Source organism: Crotalus tigris, unplaced genomic scaffold (assembly GCF_016545835.1).
Source record: "Crotalus tigris isolate CLP2741 ecotype Arizona unplaced genomic scaffold, ASM1654583v1 scf7180000017576.4783729, whole genome shotgun sequence".
Lineage (NCBI taxonomy): Eukaryota > Metazoa > Chordata > Lepidosauria > Squamata > Viperidae > Crotalus > Crotalus tigris.
This window is the reverse complement of record NW_024096487.1, coordinates 2,142,244-2,161,086: the sequence shown is the minus strand read 5'-3', so window position 1 is coordinate 2,161,086 and position 18,843 is coordinate 2,142,244. Positions and strand designations below refer to the sequence as shown.

The 18,843-nt window shown below is 40.9% G+C and overlaps 1 protein-coding gene across 5 annotated transcripts in view; it reads right to left on the bottom strand.

Moving 5' to 3' along the window:
* The window catches only part of PHF21A (PHD finger protein 21A), a 158,091-nt gene that overhangs the window by 96,968 nt on the left and 42,280 nt on the right, over positions 1-18,843 (bottom strand). For all 5 annotated transcript variants that reach the window (XM_039358577.1, XM_039358560.1, XM_039358569.1 and 2 more), the window contains exons 2-3: positions 4,990-5,031; positions 4,187-4,343 (exon numbers count right to left, since the gene is read on the bottom strand). In XM_039358577.1, the coding sequence (XP_039214511.1) occupies positions 4,187-4,240 (54 nt within the window). In that variant the 5' untranslated portion in view covers positions 4,241-4,343; positions 4,990-5,031. The remainder of the gene's footprint in view (positions 1-4,186; positions 4,344-4,989; positions 5,032-18,843) is intronic.

The window sequence follows — 18,843 nt, the reverse complement described above, 5'->3', positions numbered from 1 at the left end:
TTGAATACCTGGATTTGGGGCTTTTCTGCCATTCTTCCTTGCAAATCCTCTGAAGCTGTCAGGTTGGATGGCAACCATCAGTGGACAGCCATTTTCAGCTCCTTCAGAGATCTTCAATAGGGTTCAAGTCAGGGCTCTGGTTGGGCCACTCTAAGACATTTATTTATTTATTTATTTATTTATTTATTTATGAGACTTATATACCGCTTTAAGTGCAAGCACTCTCTAAGCGGTGTACACCAGTAAGCAATGTATATATATATTTACATTGCCCCCAACAATCTGGGTCCTCATTTTACCTACCCCGGAAGGATGGAAGGCTGAGTCAACCTTGAGCCGGTGAGATTTGAACCGCTGACCTGCTGAACACAGTCAGCTAAAGTGGCCTGCAGTACTGCACTCTAACTGCTGCGCCACTTCGGCTCCATTCACAGAGTTGTCCTTAAGCCACTCCTGTGTTGTCTTGGCCGTGTGCTTAGGACTGTTGTCATGTTGGAGAGTGAACCTTTGGCCAGTCTGAGGTCCTGAATGCTGTAGAACAGGTTTTCATTGAGGATATTCCGATACTTTGCTCCATTCAGCTTTCCTTCAACCCTAACCAGTCTCCCAGTCCTTGCTGCTGAAAAATACCCCCACAGCATGATGCTGCTACCACCATCCGTCACTGTTGGGAATATATTGGGCAGGTGATGAGTGGTGCTTGGTTTCCTCCAGACATAACGTTTAGAACTGAGGCCAAACAGTTCGATCTTGGTTTTATCAGACCAGAGAATCTTGTTCCTCACAGTGTGAAAGTCCTTCAGGTGTTTTTTGCAAACACCAAGCGGGCTTTCATGTGTTTTGCACTGAGGAAAGGCTTCTGTTTAGCCACTCTACATAAAGCCCAGATTGGTGGAGGGCTGCAGTGACGCTTGTCCTTCTGGAACTCTATCCCATCTCCACAAAGGATCTCTGAAGCTCAGTCAGAGCGACCATTGGCTTCTTGATCACCTCTCTTATTAAGGCCATTCTCCCCTATTGCTCAGTTTGACCAGGAAACTACCTCTTAGAAGTGTCCTGGTTGTGCCAAACTCCTTCCGTTTGAGAATTATGGAGGCCACTGTGCTCTTAGGAACCTTCAGTGCAGCAGAAACTTTATTGCAACTTCCCCCAGATCTGTGCCTTGCAATAATCCTGTCTCTGAGCTCTGCAGGCAGTTCCTTTGACCTCATGGCTTTTGCTCTGCTACAATATGCATTGTCAGCTGTGAGCTTCTATAGAGAGGTGTGTGTCTTTCCAAATCATGTCCAATCAATTTAAATCAATTTAATTTACCACAGGTGGACTCAAATCAAGGTATAGAAATATCAGCAATGATCAAGAGAAATAGCGGGCACTGGAGCTAAATCTCAAGTGTTGTTGCAAAAGGTCTGGATACTTATGCCAATGTTATATTTTAGTTTTTTTCTTTTTAAGATCTTTTATTTATTAAAAAAATTGACAAAAGCAAAGGGGGTCTTAATACACTATATAATCAAATCTTGGCTATAATCAAATTTTAAGAGCTGGAACAATTTTCCAAAAAATAACCCAAGGCATATTTGACCATGAAAATGGCCATCAAAATTATTTTCAAGAAAGCATCTATCAAATCTTTTTCATCCTATGTACAATTTTTCTGATAAGCATGCCTCCTTTAAGGCAATCCACTTCTAAAGCATTTTCTGGATACTGATTGGACAATGTAGTTTTTTACTCAAAAGCCTAACAATTAAAGTTTACGATATCTTTATAGAGAGCTCTGTATAAAGTGTATCGCAGAAGTTTATTCTGCCCAGATGCCAACTATTGGGAGGACCACAAATGGCACATTGACCATAGCTGATTCAATTTGATGAATTTCTTAGTGGCAATTTTAGTTTTTTCGTGGATACAGTACATTGGCTCTTATTCAGTCTTTCCTTAAATAAGTTATTGATATACAGAGATACAGATTTATTAACTCATATGAAATCAGAGCTAGGTATTATTTAGCATAATGATAGCATATCATCCCAAATCACTGGATGACCTGAAAGACTGCACAATGTTCTTAAATATTATGGGAAATAAAATACAGGCCTACTTTATATATCAAAATAGTGTCAAAATACCGAGTAATAGTCCCCTAGCACCACCTTGTGGAAACAATGATCCCAGGTTCAAATGCAACTATTAAAGGAATTCCCCAATTCCCATAAGCCACATATCAAGAGGAACGCTACACCGCAAGAGTTATGAATAGTCTACCTTTTCCAAGTTGATGGCGGCATTTAGCATTATGTGACAATCCAAGGATAAGAGTGAAAGAGTAAAGTGGACAAGATCAGAACAAAGTCAAACAAACCACAAGTTAAACATTTGTGGAGAAACAAACATTCTTCAACTGGCAATTGTCTAACCTGTATTTCAGAAAAATCTGGAAGAAAGGTATTACTGTCTTAGCAGACAGCATTCTTTTGCCATCATTGCCTAACAAACTCAAGTTGTTTAAATCAGTTACTAAGTTTTATGATACATCTTGTGTGCATGTATTTATTAAAATATACATTTCTTTTGTCATCATTTTAAAAGTTAAGTGGATAAATTTAAAACTATTTTTGAACGTTAAGCTTATCTATAATCATAAAAGTCAAGTACATGCAATCTGGGATATTTTTAAACTTTTTTAAATTGCTAATTCTTCCAAAAGAACTTGTTTAAACTAATGGTAAAGCACTGGACTAGAAGTGAAGGGAATTGAATTCTAGTCCTGCTTTAGGATAGAACCTCTCTTAGTTCTCGGAAGGCAATGGCAAGCTACTTATAAAAATGTTGCTTAGAAAACTGTCCATAAAGTCACCAGGTGTCAACTAACTTGAAGGCATAAATATACAGATGAAAAAAGCACCTTCTTTAAATAGGTGTTTCCTACTACTCTGCCATAAAATTTTAGAATTATTTGCCAATTAATTTTAGAAGCATGTGTAGAATGAGGTTCTGGGATATAGCTAGTTTATCTTCAAAATAACTGATGATATCAAACTCAATTTTCTATACTGAAAAGTTTAAAAAATAATAAGAAGATTGTACTCTCCCTAACTTTTCTCATTATAGGTCCACTATCAAGAAACTATAACAGTTTTAAAAAAGTCAGTTGGAAATAACCTCAACAATTGGTAGTATCTAAAATGTCTGGAGTTAAAAGGTCGATGGCCATCTTAAAAGGCAGGTAACGTAGAAATAAATATGCAAAAGTTATTAACTTACTGGAAACTAACACAAAGCTAAAAGGAACCTCCTGAATATGCAAACTATTTATTCACTGGCTTTCAAGTATTAGCCCAGGGGTAACTTCTGTTCACCTTTGGTTACCAGCAGAAGCTGGAATCGCTTTAGTGAATATTAGTCCTTCACCAAGAATTCAAATGAACAATGCTTTACCACTTAAATTTTGATAATAGAGACCAAAGTGGCCCCGGTGTCTTTCAATTCAAAGCCAAATTATTGTACCTTTTAGAGAAAACAAATGTTAAAATCATAGTGTTATGTCCTTACAGCTTTGTAAAGACAATTAGACCAAAAAAAAAAAACATGCCTTGCAATATCTGTATACATGCTGCTTAGAATGTAAATTTTATAAACCATTTCAGAAAGTTTTGAAGTTCAGATTTTGTAATTAAGTTTCTGTTTTTAATGTTGCATCGACTGTAAATAAGAACCGAATATATTCAACTCAGGTTCAATAACCATACTTTATGAGCTGAAAACAAGGAAATAGTTTAGTAACATACATGGTTTCAGAAAGTTGAGAAAAAATTAAAGAACTTATCTGGCTGAGAAAAAAACTGGTGGAATATTAAAAAATGTTAATAGAGCACACGAACTAAATTTATTTTTGTTTTATTTCTATGTTTTTGGCTCTGTCTCCTAAGACTTTTAATTAATTTCAGTTTTAAGTTTCATATGTATGTGTATGTGAAGTATGTATTTTATGGAAGACTAAGGAATACTTCTTTTGAGTCCCAGAAACATCAGAAACAAAAACAGACAAACACTAACCATAGTGCTGATTTTAGAAATGTGCCAAAATTTACCAAGAAATTAGTATTTTTTAGCCTGATCTCCTGAAATTAGAACTGTTTCTAGTAAGTTTTGCAAGTGAAACAAAGGGGAAAATGTTATTTACCTGGTGAACCTGAATTTCTACTTTCAGAGCCTCCTGTAGAGTCTGCAACTCCATTCTCTGCCTTCTCCACTTTCTTGAGCTGTTGAGGTTACCAAATCCCCACACCTTCCAGACACTTCTTTTAACGAAAAGAAAAGCCTTGCTCTTTACAGTATTCCTATAAAAAGTGTTTTAATAAAAGAAAAGGAAAAAATCATAAAGTCCTATTCATACAACTAGTCATGGGATTAAGACACACAAGCTATAATCCTATTTTTTTTAATCTCAAGACTTTCAACAACTTTGCAACATACTTGTTCTACAAAACACAACAAAGAGCTATTCACTTATCTGATACTGTCCTAAGTTTGATGTAATGTATTTCATAATAAATGTCCATAAAACTGAAAATGTATATTCCTAAAATCTTCTATTCAAACAAATGACAAATACTAAATATTCATTATTAATATTATTAAGCAAAATAACTTTATAGTAAATGAAAATAATACTGAGAAACTAAACCACTACTTCTAATAATTAATTTAAAAAAGATCTGTAACATTTTATTTTCAGAGCCCTTCTAATAGCCATAAAATAACTACTAAAAACTACAATTAAATAATTCTGAATCTAGATCTTTTTTGCCACCTTTTCAAGTGTGATATGCCAAGTTTATACTGGTGCTTTAAGATCCACTTCTGAGAACATTATGTTCTGTAATAAATATTTCACACAATATATTTTATTTAATTGATGTCGACTAAAAAGTTAACATTCTAAATTCATTTGTGTAGAAACTGCAAAACAATAAAGCAGCTTACCAACTTTGCTAAACAAGTATCCTCTTCAGCTCTCTAGTCCCCCTACAAAAGAGAGAGAGGAATTAATCCATTAACAATATATCTAATACTTTTAAATAAAAATACAATTAGGAGACAACTGTCCAAAATACAATTTATGAAATTATGATAATATATATTAAGTAAAGAGAGGAAGGAAACTTAGAACTGGAAGAAAGTTCGCGAAGTACCTTTGAGAACTTTGCTATACCAGAACAAGAGTAAAATTCTTTTTCCAAATGGACAAGTATTTTAAATAGAATTCAATCCTTATTATTCCCTTTTGCCTACTGAAAACAGCTAAAAGCAAAATCAAACTCCAAACCAGAATGAATTAATGAATTAAATATTTGTGGGATTGATTGTCATTTGCATTTTCAGCTACCAGAGTAGTATCAATAGTATAGTGACAGTTATTGATGTTTCTCTGATTTTAAAACCATCCACGTCTTCTTCCAACCCCGCTATCCTCTATATCAGGGCTTTTCAACCAGTGGTATGGGTACCACCTGTGGTACATTGGCACTTGGCAGGTCGTACATGACCATCCTAGAAAAGTGGTAGCGGGGGAGGGGAATGAGCTGAACCGGTGACAGCACTGCACAAGCCTGAGCGAGAGATGGCTGGAGCTGCCGGGCTGTCAGGACTCAGGGGAAGTGCCAGGATCATTGCCACTTTCCAGCTGATGGGTGCTTCTTTGGGGCTGTCAGGGCTCAGTGGAAACGCCAGGATCAGCACCAGGCTCCAGCTGGAGATCGGTGCTGATCCTGGTGCTTCTGCTGAGCCCTGAAAAAGCACCAATCAGCTGGAAAGCAGCACTGATCCTGACACTTCTGCTGAACCCAGAAGAAGCGCCGATCAGCTGGAATGTTGCAGCATCTCCAGGGTCTTGTGATTTACATTCAGATGCTTGGCAACTGATTCATATTTATGACGGTCACAGTGTCCCAGGGTCATGTGAAGTGACCAAAACCTGCTGCAACCACCCAGCAGATTGGGGGAATAAAAACCAAACACCCCCCACCCCACCCTCACTGCCAATCCTCAACAGAAATGCTCACAACAAAGGAAACCTCAGACAGGAGGAAGAGCGCCACCAGGCGGGCAGGCAGGTGCCTTGCTCAGCTGTGGCTTGAGGAGCACTTTTTTCAGTGCCATTGTAACTTCGAACAATCACTAAGCAAACTGTTGTAAGCTGAGGACTACCTGTACTTTATCACTTTTTTCCTTTTTTTGGGGGGGGGGTCATCAAGTTTTTGACACCTTGCTAGTCGACTGGTGGTACTCGGATGTTGCCATATCCTAAAAATGGTAAATGAGTGAAAAGGTTGAAAAGCCCTGCTCTATATTTATCCATCATACCGTCTGGGGCTAGCCTTGTTTTACTACTTCCTGACCTGGAGACAACACATTTTGCTATGTTTCATCCAGACTGTGGCTTTTTATCCTGTATATAGCTTTTGCACAATATAATGAGAGATTTTGGAATTCCCATTTTCCTAAGCATATTCTACAGCTTGATATGTTCAACACAGTCAAAGTGTTTCTATAATCAATGAAACATATATAGACTTCTTTTCAGTATTCTTTGGCTTTCTTGATTATCCAGAATGCATCAGCAAGCCTGGGTCCTGCTAGGGGTTATATGCAGTTTGATCAACACCCCACTTGCTGTAATTTTAGCCAAAATCTAAGCAATTAATAAAGATATTTAGTTTTTTGTGAGGCTTACAATTTAAATTCTGGGCCTATTTTGAATAGCCAACACTCCAGAAGATAGGCTTAAGATACAGAAGGATCTTGACAGACTTGAACATTGATCACTATCTCACAAAATTAAATTCAATGGTGAAAAAAGTAAGGTTTTACATTTAGGCAAGAAAAAATCAAATGCACAGGTATAGTTTAGGAGGTACCGTGCTCAATAGTAGTAATTGTGAGAAGAATCTCGGAGTCCTAGTTGACAATCTTAAATATGAGTCAGCAGTGTGCTGCAGCTACCAAAAAACCCAACACAGTGCTAGGCTGCATTAATAGAGGGATAGAATCAAAATCACGTGAAGTGTTAATACCACTTTACAATGCCTTGGTAAGACCACACTTGGAATACTGCGTCCAATTTTGGTCACCATGATGTAAAAAAAATTTTGGTCACCATGATGTAAAAAAAGATGTTGAAACTCTAGAAAGAGTACAGAGAACAGATTAGGGGACTGGAGGTTAAAACGTACATGGAATGGTTGCTGGAATTGGGTATGTCTAGTTTAATGAAAAGGATGAGGGGGGACATGATAGCAATATTCCAATATCTCCAGGGCTGCCACAAAGAAGAGGGAGTCAAGCTATTCTCCAAAGCACCTGAAGGTAGGACAAGAAGGTAGGATGGAAACTAATCAAGGAGAGAAGCAACCTAGAACTAAGGCGAAACTTCCTGACAGTTAGAACAATTAATCAGTGGAACATCCTGCCTCCTGAAGCTGTAAATGCTTCAACACTGGAAGTTTTTAAGAAGAGACTGGACAGCCATTTGTCTGAAATGGTATAGGGTTTCCTGCCTGAGCAGGGGGTTGGACTAGATGACCTCCAAGGTCCCTTCCAACTTATCATCATCATCATCACTGCTGCTGCTGCTGCTGCTGCTGCTGCTGCTGCTACTACTACTACTACTACTACTACTACTACTACTACTACTACTATTACTATTAAATGATGAATAATAACCACCTAAGTTCTAGGAAACTTCTTTTTCCTCTTTATTCCTTAAAATCTTCGTGCAATTGAAGTTTGAAATTCTACACCCCTGTAACTCAGATTTCGAAAACACTAGTACAAATATGAAAAGTAACAAAACATCAAACCGGGAAATATTTCAAAAGCTAAATTTTTAATTGAAATTCCATAAATGACATTACACATATATCTAAAGATGGATTATATCATCACTATCCAATTCTATGCTAGAAGATTAAATTGTGCAAATTTGCTTGTCATATTTTCAAATTACAAAAACGTAACAAAATTTTTAAATTAAGTTAGACTGAAAAATAAATCCAGCTCTTTCAAGAGTCACATAACTTCTTGCACAATTTATGATCTTATCCTGATTCCATACTCACACTAAATTATCATCTTAGTACACACTCACACTAAATTATCTTAGCACACACAAAAAAGTAGAGTGAAATTTAATAACTTCGTATATTATATTTCCTATTAGAAAGCCCCAATAAATATGTTACAGTATTAAATTATTTATAAAGCATATTGCTTCAAAATAGACTTACACTTAAGGTAATCACTTACAAATTAAAAAAGTAAAATTTAATTTCATACTGTAACCCATGAAATGGAGAATATGTACAATTTAACAGAAGAAAGGTAGAGGCTGTATATAGGAATAAAGTATTCAATAATTATGGAGGGAAGGGACATAAAAAAGGAATTGAATGCCTAATATCTTCAAAGTGCTTACTATTTCTTCAAGCAATTTCTGTTATTTCTGAGCTTTAGGGAGCCACAGGAATAAAAAAATACAACTTCTATCTCTTTTAATACCTTTTATAATACTTAATTTAATAAAAAGTATAGCATAATTTCTCTTAAATGTGATATATGTATTTTGATTCTAGATTTTCATAATAAATTAACAATAAATAAATAAATCTAAATATTATATAAATGTATCTAAATTCTAACAATGAAAAAGCCAGTTTGGAGTACAGGTATCCTTCTTTACAACTGCCTCGTTTAGAGACCATTCACAGTTATGGCAGTGGTGAAAAACTAATTTTACAACCAATGCTTGTGTTTATGACCTTCACAAGTTTGTAAAACAAGTAAGATCATAAGCACAATCATGGTTTGATTTAGAAACGGCTTCATTTTGCCAATTTCAATGATGGTCTTAGAGAAGATCATTTCATTAGTGGGTAAGCTATTAGCCTAGCAGCCAAGGGACTACAGGTAATCCCCGAGTTAAGAGGGTTCATTTAACACTCATTCGATGTTATGTGATAAGCGCCCCCTAGAAAAATCCCCAAATTACAAATATTGCAGCACTACGGCAGTTGTTCACCCTTACGAATGACTGCAGAGGTTCTGCAACTCTACCCCCCTGTGCTCCCCACAACTGCTTCCCCCTCCCTTACTGCCGCACGGACTCACCTTGAGAAGATCTGTCTCCTCCCTGTCGCGATTTCTGCCTTGAAGGAGAGTCAATGGAAGCTCTTGGATGCCGTAATATCACGCGAGTTCAGGCATGCATCCACTTTTGCAGAGAATGGGATACCTGAACTATTGCGACATCACGGATCCAGAAACTTTCATTTTCAGTGATAACTCTGTGCCTGTCTCCTGCTCCCCCCCCCCCGCAACTCCTGTCCGCCGCCACCGGAACACTTTTTATCTGAACGGAGACCTTAGGGAGATGGAGACTCCATCTCTGTGCAAATGCAATGCTTGAAAACACAGCGATTTTCAACCACCCCATTTCCTCACAGACCCATCTCCCTAAGGTCTCTGTTCAGATAAAAGGTGTTTGAGCGCAATCGGGACCCTCTGGCGTTTCCAAGTGTCCCTAGGCGATCAAACACTTTTTATCCAAATGGAGACCTTGGGGAGATGAGAAGCATTTCCATGACTCCCATAGGCGCTCAAACACCTTTTTATCCAAACGGAGACCTTGGGGAGATGGGGAGCTCCATCTGTGTGCGAATGCAATACTTTTTCCGCTCCATCCGAGTGGAAGAAAACGGAGGTACAGAGCAGGATTGCTCTCAATAAAGCCGGTGCGCACAGCACACCATGTCTTCTTGAAAGCAATCCTGCTCTGCGTCTCTGGTTTCTTCCTTTCGGATGGAGCAGAGAAACTCAAGCCCCTGCCACTGCTTGAGTTGGGAGGACGACAAGGAGAAATGCAGTCAGGATTTGGGCAAGGTCAGGCAAGGAGTAGGTCGGGCAGACTGACTGGGGAGAATTCAGCCGGTCAGGTGGCTGCCGCCGCGAGCAGCTTAGACACAGGTGCAAGGTGACTTGCCCCACGATGCCTCCCCGCTCAGCTGAAGGCTTCATTCCTGCTCTCAAACCAAGGCCGATGCATGCAAGCAAGCAACACACCTAGGCCACATTCCTGCACTTAGCCAACTCCGATTCTACTCTTTGCCCCATAGGCAAGCAAACAACCCAAGCATCCCCCCCCCAGAATGGAAGCTTCTGGGGACCATGATTTCTTTTGAACTCACGCGATATTACAGCACCCAGGAGCTTTCATTGTCAGCGCAAAAAGCATTTCCAAGCTGACTCTCCTCTCCCTCAAAGGGAAAGAAACCACAGCAAAGAGGATTTTTGCAAGGTGAGTCCGGCTCAGCAGGAAGGAAGGGGGAAGAATGAGGTATCTTAGTGGGTTGGGGAAGCCTTGGGGGCCTGTTCCATCACTAGGTCCTCCATGGCATTTCCCACCTTGAGATACCTCATGTGCCCTTAACGAGCACATGCGTCTTAACGAGCAAGAGAGTGATCTCGTTCGAGGTAACAAGATTTACTCCCATGAGTTTTCAAGTTACAAATGGAATGGGCAGGCTCCATTACATTCATAACTTGAGGACTATCCTGTATTGAGTTATAGGCCTCTTTTAGGCATGAAAGCTAGCAGGGTGATTTAGGGCAGTGGTGGCAAACCTATGGCACACGTGCCAGAGGCAGCACTTGGAGCCCTCTCTGTGGGTATGCATGTCGTTGCCCCGCGGCCCCCTCACCAGCAGCCCCCCTGGAAGAGAGTCACCCCGGGCGTGGCCTGCACGGAGCAACACAGCCAAGGACATAGCCGGGCAGCAGGGACAAGACTCCGCTCTCACACCCCATATTGTGCAGATGATGCTGTGGGGTGTGAGCAAAGGGAGTGGCTACCTTGGCACTGCAGGGCTGCCTGGGCGATCTGCAGCATGCCATGGAGGCGGTGCGTGGCCGTGCGGTGGGCGGGGTAGGGGGCAGGCAGGGGCGGAGCAGGCAGGGAGGCAGAGCAGGGCAGGGGGCGGGTTTTGGGCACTCGGTCTTTAAAAGATTTGCCATCACTGATTTAGGGTATTCTCTCTCAGCTCAAACCATCTCTCAGGATGGTGCTGTGGAAAAAATAGGAGGGAGGCAGCATTAGGTATGTTCACTGCCTTGAATAATATATATAAATACATACATATATATAGACACACGCCCACACAAGGTAGGATAAAAATCTAATAATGACAATCTTATAATAATGACGCTAGAAACATCTATATTAGAATTTGTGTTTGTGAAGATGTCTATGGCAAACTTGGTGAGAAATTAAATAAAGGAATAGAAAAATCAAATGTTCCATTGTGATTTCTGAAAGACTAGACAGGGTCTTCTTCAGCCCTAGCATACTACACATACTACATATAATAAGTTCATAAGAAGTACCGAGTTCTACTTTTCTTCCCTAACTAAAACTTTTCTTTTTATTATTGCCAGATCATGCTTAACAAAAAATTACTTCTTTGATATATGCAGAATCCAACATATTTAACATAATTTAATTAAACAGCAATAAATCTTTTCAGCATTTTAAATGAATTTCAGTTTTCATTCAATACAACATAAAACATACATATTCGTACGTTAACTAATTATCTTACAAACAAGCAATTTATTTTCAACAATGTCTAAAACAGAAATTCTTAAAATGAATTTTAATCAGCATGCCTATAATATAAGTAAAAATTATATTACTTTAAAACAAACATAAATCATATTAAATGTTTTACATCCATACAACAATACAGTTCATCAGGGGATACATTAAAAAGATACTTTTCATAAAGTTGGTAAATTTCTGATTGGATGATTTCAGATTATTAAAGAGAGTTCAGATTATGAAGACTTTCCTATGAATGTATAAGCAGAATACTAACATATCAAGGAAACAGCAAAGCTAAAACTCTTCTATTTGATATGTTAATATTTTGCGCATCGTAATTGTGATTTCAGCCATAATTATAGTGATGCAATCAGATTTCTCTTACAATAATGAGAAGTATAACTCACATTTTCTATAGATGAAGAATTCAAGACATATATTATATTCAGAATAATAACAAAACAATAATACTTTCCGATCTTTATCACAATTTCATTCTACAGGAAAACAGACTCAACTTGTTTTGCTGCAGTCTTCCCCAACAAAATATGTATCCGATCAATAATTGTGAAATACAGAATGAAGGGACAAAATGGAAGCCTGAGATTGGATAGAAAAATGGCCAGGGATTTTGTACAGGTAATCGACTTACAACCGTTCATTTAGTGATGGTTCAAAGTTACAAAGGCATTGAAAAAAGTGACTTATGACCATTTTTCAGACTTACAACCCTTGGTCACTGATGAAAATTCAAACACTTGGCAACTGATTCACACAGGTAGTACTCGAATTATGAGTGTAATGGAGCCTGCCCATTCCATTTGTAACTCGAAAACTTGTGGGAGTGAATCTCGTACCTCGAATGAGATCACTCCCTTGCTCGTTAAGATGCATGCGGCTTCATAAGTGAACATGAGATATCTCAGGGTGGGGAAGGCCATGGAGGGCCTAGTGATGGAACAGGCCCCAAAGGCCTTCCTGACCCACTAAGATACCTCATGCATCCACCTCCCTTCCTGCTGTCTCCTCTCTGCTGTGGTTCCTGCTGCTGCCTGGTTCTGAGGCCTGGGGACGCTTCTGCAGCTCTCCGGCAGCCCAATCCGGGTGTCGTGTAACTTCTCCAGGCTGCTGCTGCCCAGAAACGGGCAGCCGGAGGGCTGTGAAACATCCCCGGCCTCAGATCCAGGTGGCAGTGGCCTGGAGAAGGCACTCGGGGCCTGGATCGGGCCACTGGAGGGCCGCAGAAATGTCCTCCAGCCTCAGATCTGGATGGCAGTGGCCTGAAGGCACCCAGGCCCTGGATCAGGCCGCCGGAGGGCCGCGGAAGCATCCTGACCTCAGATCCAGTGGCAGTGGCCTGGAAAAGGCCTCTGGCGCCCAGATTGGGCTGCCAGAGGGCCGCAGAAGCGTACCCCAGCTTTGGTTCCATTCTCTGTTGCAGAGAACAGAGGCCTAAAGTACCATAAGATCACACGTGAAATCTCGCATGATCTTGCATTACTTTAGGCGTCCATTCTCTGAGAATGCACCGAAAGCCTGGAATAGACAAGAAAGTGAAGGATCTCGATCTTCGCAAGGTGAGTATTGAAGGCCTGGTACCTAAGGACACCCTGGGTTGCGAGAGAGGGAATAACCAGGGTGAATGTTGCAGTGCCACTGCAGCCACTCGTAAGGGCGAACGACTGCCGTGGTGCTGCAATATTCGTAATTTCAGAACTTGCTCATAAGCACTAGGGGTGCTTATCATGTAACTTCAAACAAGCGTTAAGTGAATGCTTGTAACTCGGGGATTATCTGTATTTATGACAGTTGCAGTTTCCTGGGGCATGTGATCACCTTTTATAACCTTTAGACAAGCAAAGTCTGAAGATATGCTAACTTAACAAATGCAGTAATTCACTTAACAAATGTGGCAAGAAAGGTCATAAAATGGGGTAAAACTTACTTAACAAATGTGTCGGCAACAGAAATTTTGGGCTCAATTGTAGTTGTAATTCAAGGACTACCAGTACTTTTTAAAAAATAGTTAAAGCTCCAGATTTAGATGAATTTCATCTTGGGATGTCAGTGAAATTTTCAAACGAAAGAAGGGGGGAAAAGGAGGATCCAGGAAGCTTTAGATTATTTAGTCTGATATTAATACTAGGAAGATTCTAGATCATTTCATAAGCATGGATTCATCAAGAGCAAATCTTAGATTAATTGTATTTTTTGAATGGACAACTTCCTTAACAGATGATAGGAGCAGATGTAACATATCTTGATATCAACAAAGCATTCAGGAAAATTGCCAAAAATAAATAAAAAGAAAAATTGTGGCAAGGTATGTCTAGTGGTTAAGTCACCAGGCTAGAAATCAGGAGATTGTGAATGCTAGTCCCATTTTAAGCATGAAAGCTGGATGGATGATTTTGGGCCAGTCACTCCTTCTCAACACCACCCACCTCACAGACCGGTTGTTCGGGGCAAAATAGGAGGAGGAAGGAATGTTAGAAATGTTTACCAACTTCATTATTTATAAAAGAATAAAGGCAGGATGAAAATACTTTTAAATATGTAATAAATAATTAAATCCATAACACATTTAATAAAGTATCCCACGAGATAATGATTAGCAAACTTAAATGAGGCTGGATGGCATAATAACCAAGTGGTGCTGCATTTGGCTCAAAAACTGTACTCTGCCAACTCTATTGGGTAAACCAAATAGGAAACATGATTACAGGTAGTCCACAACTTAAAAATGCAATTGAGACTGGATAAGTATTCCTAAGTCATTACCAAAATAAATTGAGGCATCCACATGACCAGATCAAATCTCACATTTTTTGCCACCATCCTTAAGGTAATCACTGTGGCCACTAAGCAGTGCAAATCGACTTGCTTCCTTCTGCCTCTATAATCTAGAGCAGGGGTGTCAAACTCGTCAGGTCACATGACATGTCACGACATATCGTGACTTTTTTTCCGTTGCTGGCAATGGGGTGGGCATGGCTTCCATATGATGAAACCAGCCTGCAGGTCGGCAGTTTGACACCCCTGGTCTAGAGTCTAATACCGCTTCCACCTTATATTATTTCTCTCCATCGTCTAGAATGAGAATGGAAATGGGAATGGAGGGAAGTGGGACTTTTTCACAAGCAATGGCCAATGGAATACAGGGTGAACTTTCACTTAGGCGGTGGAAAGGAGGTCAGCTGCCCCAGTGCCTTAGCATTAGTGCTTCCATTCTGGCACTGAAAATCTTCTCTGCCAAAATCCATTATCCATATGTGACGGAGATGAACACTTTGGAACTACAACTTAGTTTCCAACCTTCTGAAGAGCTACAAAAGATCAATCAGTAACATTGTGACATTATCAAATTAGCTGCAGTTGAATTTTCAGGATCTCTGGAGGAGAAGAAGCTTTGAGGGATGAAGAGATTAGGGTGGAAGACTTCCAGACTTCTACAAAGTAGGCCCAGGATTGTTCCATAGTACCCTATGAAACAAAAAGAGTAACTGGCTTGTTTAGTGAGTATTCAGTTACAACAGTGATGAAAAGTAACTTTACAACCACTCCTCAAATTTATGACCTTTGCAGGTCTATAAAGCAAAGGAAAGCTGAGGTAAGTTAATAAGTACAGACACGGTTTCACTTAGCAGCCATTTTCCTTAAACAACTGACTTACTAATCCCAATTGTGGTCACTAAATAAGGACTATCTGTAATGGTTAATACCCAGTTCAGGAAATTGTTATACCCACAGCCAACTGCATATAAATAATTTATACGTTTCAGATGCATAATTTTCAAGGCATTCATACACTCTGCTTAATGACCCTAACTCAACATAACAATTCAACAGGAGTGGATTTAAATCATAAATGTTATTTCTTCTATTAAATGAAAATATAATACCAGTTAAATCAAGAGCCAGCATTTTTTCCAAAAATCAATGGGTCAATAATTAGAAAACATGAAAAAGAATCATATTTATTTTAGAGCTAGAATATAGACAGGAATAATTATTTCATTATTTTAAATGACGCAGATGTACTAACTATACTATATTCCACAATAGGAATGAACCAGAAATTATGTATGTAAGTAACAGGATTAGTTCAATCTATAAAGTTATTATTTCTTTCTTAGAAAAGTTGGAAGGAAATATGCTATCCTCTTTGTAATGTTTTCATAGGGTCCCTGAGTGTAAAAAGCAATTTAGATAGGGAGTCACCCAGGAATCCCAGGAGGACATATGAAACATATAGGACCAAAAAAAAAAAAACAACAACCCCCAAAACAAATAATTTGAACAAAATTGCCTAGAATCCACACTATACTATACTATACAAATCAACAAAGCACCTGATACATAGTCTATGCAAGGGGCACTAGTGTACAGAAGTACTGAGAAAACTTCAAGATACAAAAAGGTTATTATATGGAACCATTAAGTTTCTTAAAACAAAACACTGCTTCTTAGAATACAAATGCTAAAAAGAAACAAACTTTATGGTAAGAAGCCTTGATGCAGGAAGAAGTCCTATCAAGGACATAACTTACCCATTCTGCTGCAGAATGCTTCTTACTACATACTGTCTAAATACTAATATTCAAAAAAATTCCTTGATTTAAGACTGATGAAGCAGAAATAATCTAATAGCATTAAATAGCATTTATATATCCGTTTTGGGATTAAAATTTCAAAAGAAACCAATAATTAAGAATGCCATAAAATTGCTTTAGACAATTATTGGCATGTGAAAACTAGACTCTATTGTAATGGAGATTTCTATACATTTTTTTCAAATCATCCATTAACATTTTAGTATTTTAGTAACAATACACAAGCACAAATACACACAGAGAGAGAAATATTTAAGAAATTAAATACGAAGAAGTTAGGAAATATTATGTTTTTCTAATAATGAAGTATTTGTTTATAGTTATTGTTGATCTTTTACATGCAATTACAAGACATTTCCATTTAACTTTGTTAAAAATCCCACGAGTCTTCATCCTTCCCCCAAAGTCTGCTCATCAGAGCTACAGGGGGATCCCATTAGACACCCTATTTTACTTCCATCTTATAAATAACATTAATTGTACATTATTTCCATGGAAACCAAGTACAATGAAACATGTTTAAATTAATACCTGTTAAATGGACAAATTTATATTTAAAAGTATTTTTTACTCCAAATAAAATGGACAGGTTAATGAGACATTCCTAAATGAATAACATGATCACTCTGATCCTAAATTACAATACTTTGTTTGTACCTAACAAATAGAATAGAATAGAGCTGGAAAAGACCTTGGAGGTCTTCTAGTCCAGCCCCCTGCTCAAGCAGGAGAACCTATACCATCTCAGACAAGTGACTGTCTAGCCTCTTTTTAAAAATCTCCAGTGATGGAGTGCCCACGATTTCTGGGGGCAAGCTATTCCACTGGTTAATTGTCCTCACTGTCAGGAAATTTCTCCTTAATTCCAGGTTGCTTCTCTCTTTGATCAGTTTCCAACCATTGTTTCCTGACCAGCCCTCTGGTGCTTTGGTGAATAACGTGACCCCCTCTTCTTTGTGGCAGCTCCTCAGATACTGGAATACTGCTATCATCTCTCCATTTCTTCTTTAGACTAGCCCACAGGTCGACAACCCGCGGCTCCGGAGCCGCCTCCTCCATTTGCAGAGAGAGAGAGAGACAGAGAGGCACTTACACTTCCCTTCTCTCTCTCTCTCTCATGTGGACTTGACCCCTCACAGGGCTCCTGATTGGTCCTGCGCCTGGGTACCCCGCCCCTGGGAGAAGCACAGCCAGGAAGTGCCTTTCCCAGGTTGGCCCCATCCAAGGCGCACATGGCCGTGGAGCCGCACAGGGAAGCCCCGGGATCCCTGCTGAGAGAAGCTTGCCGGAGGCTCTGCTGAGCGGGGCAGCCCTCCTGCAAGCTGCGGCCCAAGGGGGAGCAGCCCCTGTGATCCCAACTGCCAGGAAGGAAGAAGGAGATGCAGCAATGGTAGGAGAGGAGAGCTTCCTCCTGGGGTCTGGCAGCTGCGGCGGCTTCCTTGCTCTCTTTCTCCTCCTGCTGCCCCACGGGCGGCTTGGGCTGGCACCGGGACAAGAGGGGCACGGGAGGGAGCAGCCGGGCTGGCGGAGGGGCTGGCAGCCCCCGCCGCGGCTACATCTGATGGGCAGAGGTTAAGCCCGGGCAGTGTGGAGCCCCGCCAGTGGTGCCAGCTTCCTTGCCCTCCTCCTTCCCTTCTTCCTCCTGCTGCCCCCCAGGCGGCAGTCCCAGCTGGGGTGGTGGCCGGCGCCAGCATCGCTCCCTGGGCAGTCGAGCTGGCCACGCGTCTCCCCAAGCTAGTCTGGGTGGCAGTCTCAGTGGGGGTGGCGGCTGATGGCATCGCTGCCTGGGCCATCCCTGGGCAGCCAAGCCAGCCACGTGTCTCCCCGGGCCAGGCCCGGTGGCAGTCCCGGCTGGGCTGGCGGCCGGCGGGGGCATCGCTCCCTGGGCCGCTCTCTGGCAGCCTAGCCAGTTTGGTTGCCAAGAAAGTCACCTGGAGATGTTTCCACTTTATAATCTTGTCTTTTGAGTTTTCCTGCCCAAAATAAAACCTCTGTTTGGATTTATAAGACTGCACAAGCCCTAAACTCGGACTCTGGCTGGAGAAACTGGCCCCTCCCCAAACTCGAACTGAGTACAAGAATCCTGAACTCGCTTGGCCTCTCTCCCCACTGAAAGAGTCCCTGTCCCCCGCCCCCCCTTGTGTTTGTGCTGCGCTGTGTCATGCGGTCTGTCGGGTCCTTCTTTAACAGGGGAGCAGCCCAGAGCCAGGAATGATCCCCGGGAACCCCTCTACCACCACCCCCACTTCCCCCAGCTCGACCTAAGCCACGCGTCAGGTTGCTCGGCCAGCAACTCAGGGCCTTCCCGTCTGCTCCTGGGGGCGGCGGCTCCAGGGCAGAGGAGACTGCTGCAAGGGAGCCACCACCGCCTCCGCCTCCAGAGCAACTCACAGGAACCCAGCGAAGGAGGGAGCCTGTCAAACCAGCCAGGTCTCTCTGCATGGGGCACGCTCTCGCCCAGAGCACTGGCTGCGCCTGCCCTGTTCTCAGGGCTGTGTGTGATTCTGCCGGCGCTGAGCCAGTTCCCAGGAGGCTTCCCAGGTGATCCTCAACTGCGGCCACCTGGGAGGG